At 35.2% G+C, this 7,064-nt stretch overlaps 1 protein-coding gene across 1 annotated transcript in view; it reads left to right on the top strand.

Moving 5' to 3' along the window:
* The window catches only part of LOC306882774 (gamma-aminobutyric acid receptor subunit pi-like), a gene marked incomplete at both ends in the record, with an annotated part of 32,088 nt that overhangs the window by 18,792 nt on the left and 6,232 nt on the right, over positions 1-7,064 (top strand). Inside the window, 3 exons of the mRNA XM_079437653.1 lie at positions 3,147-3,214; positions 3,518-3,735; positions 6,063-6,145. Coding sequence (XP_079293779.1) covers positions 3,147-3,214; positions 3,518-3,735; positions 6,063-6,145 — 369 coding nt within the window. The remainder of the gene's footprint in view (positions 1-3,146; positions 3,215-3,517; positions 3,736-6,062; positions 6,146-7,064) is intronic.

Genomic DNA, 7,064 nt, shown 5'->3' with positions numbered 1-7,064 from the left:
CGGTGATTCACTCCCACATTTTCATTTAAAACAGATGAATTGATGCCTGGTTATGCTACACATTGTAATGAGAATCTAAATGTGATTGAGCCACAGTATCATCAATCAGAAAGTGAGAGAAAGATGCTTAGAAGTCAATAAAGACGTCCGTTGTACATAAACAACATGTCAAGAGTTCAACTAACCTTCTCAGCAAGATTCTCTTGTTTCTCCACCGTGACCGCAGTCGACCTGACAGAGAAAACTGACTTTTTAATTGAATTAGCACTGTAGCACTCTCTGAGACAATAACATGCAATCAAGCTTGCGTTGCTCCCAAACACACATGCATACAATTATACACATACTATAATAAAATATACACATACAGAAACTATTATAGTTTTTTGTTAATATTTTGATATTCTGTTTTCATTTAAATTTTGGTTAAAGTTTTAATAACTTTGTTGTGCTTTGTTGCCTTTTTTTTAATGTCTATAATTTGTTAGTTTTAGTTTTTAGTTATAGTTTAATTAATTTTAGTTATCTTAGTATGGAAGGTTGTTTCCGCCATAGCATAAAAAAGGTAACCACGACTTTTTAACTCACAAGTTTTTTTGTTTTCAGAATTGCGAGATATAAACTCAGAATTCTGACTTCCTCACAATTGAGTTTACATCTATTTTGTTTTGTTTTGTTTCACCCAGGGAATAAAAACTAAAATACTTACAATTCTGACTTTTGTTCTCGCAATTGCGTGTTTGTTTATACATCACATTTTTTTTAAAGATTTATTTTGCCATATAAATCACATTTCTACAAAAAAGATTCTGAATTGTAAGATAAAATGTTGCAATTACCTTTTTAACTCGTGGCAGAAACAGCCTTCCATATTTTAGTACTTCAACTTAAACTAAAGAAAATGACATGTTGCCTTGGCAACTAGTTGAAATAAAATAAGTTTACGTTTTTTTGTTAATGATTTATTTTAAGTGATGAACATTATTTTAATGTTTTTTTTTATTGTTGTAGTTAATGATAATAACTGTCTCACACAAGATAAACTTGAGAGCCTACAGAGGTCAAGACTAATAGCTTTAGTAAATCAGCAGCACACACAGGTCAGAGAAACGCAGTAAACCCATTTCTGTCTGTCTGTGTGTCTCGTCCTGTTGCTCCTGCTGTCAATTATTGATGAGTTGAGGACTGTTTTCTGTAGCTTCACTCTGTACTCCACTCCACTGTACTTCACTCGGTGTCAAGGAAGCTATACTTTAAAACTGTAGCTTGTCAACTCATAACTTAAGCTGTTTTTAACCTAAATTAATCAAACTACCATAAGTTACCCTTTTGAGTTAGCTAGACTAGGGCTGGGTGATTTTTCAGATTTTATTGATTCATTCAAATGTAACGTTTTGCCACAATTTTATTTTATTTTTTTACCACAATTTTGAATAAAAAATATTAGCAAACATTGTACACTGTAAAAAAAAAAAAAAAAAGGTCAAATGACTAGCAGCTATGGCTACCCAACAAAAACGGTAAAATTACAGTAAAATATCTTTATTGAAATAAATGTGCAAAGACAATAATCTTACAGAAATTTTTATTAAAGGTTATATAGAAAGAAAACCTGTTATTTTACAGATTTTTCCTTGTTTCAATTACAATATTTTACTTTAATTTTAGGGTTTTTTTACAGTTTTTTACGGGATTTTTTTTTACAGTGTAAAACCCTTATTTTACATATTTTTCCTAGATTATTACAATGAAAGCACTAAATGTTATACAGAGAAACCCTGTTATTTTACCAATTATTCCAATCAAAAACCTTCAATAAAATGCCAAAGCATGCTCAAGATGTTAGATTAACATTTTTATTTGGAAGACAAAATACAAAGTCTGTACAAACGTCAAATTTAAATTTTACATTTAGTTTTTTTAAGAAATACAGCACAATTACATTTAACATTTAAAATACTGCACTGATGAAGAACATAGAACAGTTTCATCAAAATGTTAAATTAAATATTTAATATTTAATAATATTTATTATAGTTCACTTCCAGAATATGTATTTCCTCAATGAGACATGCAGTTAAGAGAGAAGCTGATGATCTGTGATCTCGCTTACTGTGAAGGAGCATAACATCAGAAATATCTCTGCTCCTAATATTGACACAGAATTCGTTTTTGCATTGAAAAACACGAGACACGGCAGTGGAATGGGAAAAACACAAGGGTATAAGATGCAGGTTGTGCGCTGTTTTATGTGCAATGTTCAAGAACAATGGTCAAACACGTTCGTCAAGCACGTTTACAAAGAAAATCAAAGGGAAAGCAGAAACCTGTGCAGAACTACTACTGTATGTCTGATATTTCATGTTTGCATGATGCAGATTTACTGTTAATAATTCCTTCTGCTGAGATACTGTCATTTCTAAATAATGCATGAACTAATTGACTTTAAACTTTGAATGCAATGCAAGTCAAGGCGTCTGCCAAATGCATGAATGTAAGAGCTGTTTAATGAGACAAAACTGCAGTTAACTCCAGTAGTTGGTATGAAATCAATCCGCTGTTGAGGTCCAATTGTTTGCATCTTTGCATGCTCCCCATCGCACAGTCTACAGCATAATGCATTTCTCCCAGCTGCTCTTCTCAGAGTAAATTGCCTTTCCACTCACATCTCTCGGCAGACAAACACGAGCATGTGAAGTTCTGCTGGCGAATCCAAAGGGACAAATACTTCAATAACACGCCGTCTCCTCCTGAGTCATGGTTTCAGCGGTAAACAGCTGAGAGAGTCGTGTTGATGACACAGTAATGTGAAAAGAGGCATGTGGACAGCAGCTCAAACCGTAAAACCAGGTGTAAAAATAGCCTTAGAAAGAGCCGTATGTCAGGAAAACCATGAGGAGAACTTGTTGGATTAGATATTGCGTTCCACTGAAGTCATTGCTATTTTTCGCTAATTTGACCCCAATCATCTCTGTGATTCTGACTCACTGATGTAAAGATTTTTAGGAGAAATAAAACACATGCTTTGTCAGCTTTAATGAGCAGGTTCACTCGCAAGGTGTGTGTCTTTAGCAGCGATTCTCTGAATTATGATGATTGCAGAGCTGTGAGTGTTTACATGCCTTCTCTCCGTCTCTGTTCTGCAGATGGTCCCGTCACGGTGGGCATGAGTTTAGACATCGCCAGCATTGATACGATATCAGAGATCAACATGGTGAGAAACACCTGGGATTGAAATTAAAATATCTTAGTTTTATAGTATTTTATAGTTTACATGAATAATAACTTATGTGCTTGTTAGTAAGTGTTATTCATTTATTTAATATTGTATTGCTCATACTTGAGGTTAAGGCTTTGTTCATATTCTTAACCTCAAGTATTAAACTTTGGCTCATCTCACACAGTTAATGTTTTTTGATCATAAAATGTGAAAATGTATTTTTGCATTGTTTGCTAAATCGTTTCGGATGGTCTGCTGTTGTATTAGAAGTACCTCATTCCTTTCTTGAATGGGCAGGACTACACGGCCACTATCTTCCTCCGGCAGCGCTGGACGGATGAGCGGCTGGTGTTTGAAGGCAATAAGAGCTTAAGTCTGGACGGGCGCCTGGTGGAGCTGCTGTGGGTCCCAGACACCTTTATAGTGGACTCCAAGAAGTCCTTCCTCCACGACATCACAGTGGAGAACCGGCTGATCCGGATCTTTCCCAACGGAACCGTTCTCTATGCGCTCCGGTGAGGCTTTATCTGGTCTGTAGCACAGAGATATATATATAGAGAGCTGTTAATCTGCTTGAGCTGTACTGAAAGTTAGTCTGAATGCAGTTAGTTACTTTTAAGTTTTTATTTAGTAACAAAAATAATCATCATTATCATTTAAAATATTATTATTGTTATTTTCAATATATTTACATTTTTATATTTTAATAATAATAATAATAACAAATAACTAAAATAATTTTATTTAATAATGTATTAATTTATGTGTTTTTATATTATTAATAATTAATAGACAAGAATAAGTCGTAATACAAATAAATAATTAAGTATATACTAATATAAATAGTTATTATTATTATTATTAGTAGTAGTAATAGTAGTAGTAGTAGTAATAACAATTATAATATTAAATTCAAACCTTGTTAAAAATGAATACTTTTAAGACAAATATGTCTGAATTCAGTTCTGCATCTTATTTAAATGGATGTTTAGTTGTTTTGATTTAGAAATAATGAATAACGTAATAATAATAAAACATTCTTGTTTAAAATAATTAATAGAAAATCAGAATAAATAAATCTGAATTCAGTTTTGCATCTTATTTAAAACTGCAGTCCGTAGCTTTTTTTGGTTAAAAATGATCTGAAATCAGTATTTGATCTTACTTTAGATTCACAACAGTTATTTAATTTGAGTGGTACGGGTAGGTTTCCAGGGGAGATTCGAGCATGGCACTGCGTCATTGCGTCACGTCTGTAAACATGAAGAAGTTGTCCTGTCTACAAGGCTATCGCACGTGATGATGCTGCAGGTGGAGGATCATTTATAGCCTGTTCTCACAGCAGCTGGAATAATTAAATGTATCATTATGATGATTGTGGATTGTAATCCAGAAAGGATTATGCGTTTAGGAAACACATGTGAATGAAATTAAATTATATTCCAGTTTTAAATGTTCTTCTGATTACAGACAGCCTGGGATTACACAAGATTTGTATTTTAAAGAGAACCAGTTCGAAGGGAGCATAATTAGCTTTTTGAAATTCGAATGGTATGACAATTAGATTAAACTGTACAGAAATTGAAATCTACACGCTAAAACACACTATACTCATAGTTACGCAATGCTGATGTTATTAACATTTAATAATTTGAGAATAACGTATAACAATAATAATAATTTGCACAGTTAGATGTGATATGAGCTAACCAATCGTTAGATTTAATCACCATTGGTAGCGCGATTTATTGTAATTCTTTTTTCCTCAGTTGGGCAGAACAAACGGGGCTGATTTGTTACTTGGAAGTCGTGGCCTAATGGTTAGAGAGTCGGACTCGTAATCCAAAGGTTGTGGGTTCGAGTCTCGGGCCGGCAGGAATTGTAGGTGGGGGGAGTGAATGTCCAGCGCTCTCTCCACCCTCAATACCACGACTGAGGTGCCCTTGAGCAAGACACCGGACCCCCAATTGCTCCCCGGGTGCCGCAGCATAAATGCCCACTGCTCCGGGTGTGTGTTCACGGTGTGTGTGTGTTCACGGTGTGTGTGTGTGCACGGTGTGTGTGTGTGTGTGTTCACTGCTGTGTGTGTGTGTGTGTGTGTGTTCACTGCTGTGTGTGTGTGTGTGCACGTTGGATGGGTTAAATGCACAGCACGAATTCCGAGTATGGGTCACCACACTTGGCAGTATGTCACTTCACTTCACTTACTTGTTCAGATGACAATATACAGTGAAAATTCTGATTTGGGTCATATATTCCAAGATGTAGGTTAGAATCTGTGTTTGATTCACACCAGTGCGGTGACTGACAGCCACACATTCACCTCAAAACATTAGATTCATGCCGGAGCACAACCCACATAATAAAGATATTTCCGCACCTGGCTGCAATACCAGGTTTTCAACAGAGATGGTGACAAAGAGGCAAAACTTACGGACTGCAGCTTTAAATATTTAGAGGATGTTAATTTAGTTGTTTTTATTTAGAAATAATTAATAATAAATAAAATAAATGCTATAAAATGATTTATTATTATAACTTTGTTTATTTTTACATAATAAAATAATAATTATTGTTATTTGTTTATTATTAGTATTAGTATTATTAATTTAGCCATATGATATAGAATCAAAACATTTTGATTAAATTGTGCAGCTCTACAAACAAGCACAGAAAACATGGATTTTTTAATTGCTTGGTTTAATGCTGTTGAGATATTTCTACTGGAAACAAGACTAAAATACTGATTACAGATGGGATGTTTTGCAGTCTGTGCCTCTTTACCTTTCATTAAACATCAGAAATGTTGAGAACATGTCAGTGTTTATGTTTTTCTCTGTAGGATCACCACGACTGTGGCCTGTAACATGGATCTGACCAAATATCCCATGGACAAACAGACATGCACCTTACAACTGGAGAGCTGTAAGAACACACACGCATTTCCAGCTTTTGCTTTCCCAAAATGTTGCTCTGCAAACAAGTTGACATTTTTATGCTCTTGTTTGTGACATCTGGACTCGTATAACTGCACAATGTTTCATATTCATACTGTTTTATATTTTATAACAACATGTTATGGTTGCATCCAAACGCGCCACATCTGTTTACTTTCCATGCACTTGCATGCAATGCAGATCTCTGATGTGTGGTTGCATAAGATCATTTATATAAATGCATATTACAGAAGACAGAAATCAGTCCAAGATGCTCCTGTATTGAAGTGTGTGACAGCTACTAGATTTGGGTCAATTTAGTTTCCCATGGAACCTGATTTGCTTTCGTTTGGCCCCTAAAGCTGCTTTCTCTTCTTGCTGACTTTATCTTTCTCTTCATCTCTCTGCCCGTCTGCCGTTCTCTGATATTCTCGTTCATCTCTAGCCGCCTGTGAGTTTTAGATGTAGATCTCTTCCACATCTTCTGCTGGTGCTTATATAAGAGCAGAGCATAAAGAGTAGGAGGGTTAGAGGAGCTTCTGAAGTCTCACAGCTGATCACCCACAGACCGCACAGTCTTTCTCTAATGAAACGACGGAGAGCTGCTTGGAGCCACCCATGGGTGAATTTCAAGAAATGTCTGGGTCGTATCGCACTCCAGAAATCTGAAGACAAAATACGATTTCTTAATGCATTTTACATCTACAAACCACAGCCTGTTTCCAGGACCATTAAGAGTTTTTTTTGGTAACACTTTACATTTTTAAGAAAACATCCAAAAATGGCAGCATGAAGTAAATACCGTCACGTGATACAATATCCAGCAGACTGTCACAGATTTCTTCCTGAAGTTGTACATCACTTGTCTGAACACATGGCATATTTTGAACATTAAACCATCCATGCAT

The sequence above is a fragment of the Barbus barbus genome (genome assembly GCF_936440315.1).
Source record: "Barbus barbus genome assembly, chromosome: 16".
Classification (NCBI taxonomy): Eukaryota; Metazoa; Chordata; class Actinopteri; order Cypriniformes; family Cyprinidae; genus Barbus; species Barbus barbus.
This window is presented reverse-complemented; position numbering and strand designations above follow the sequence as displayed.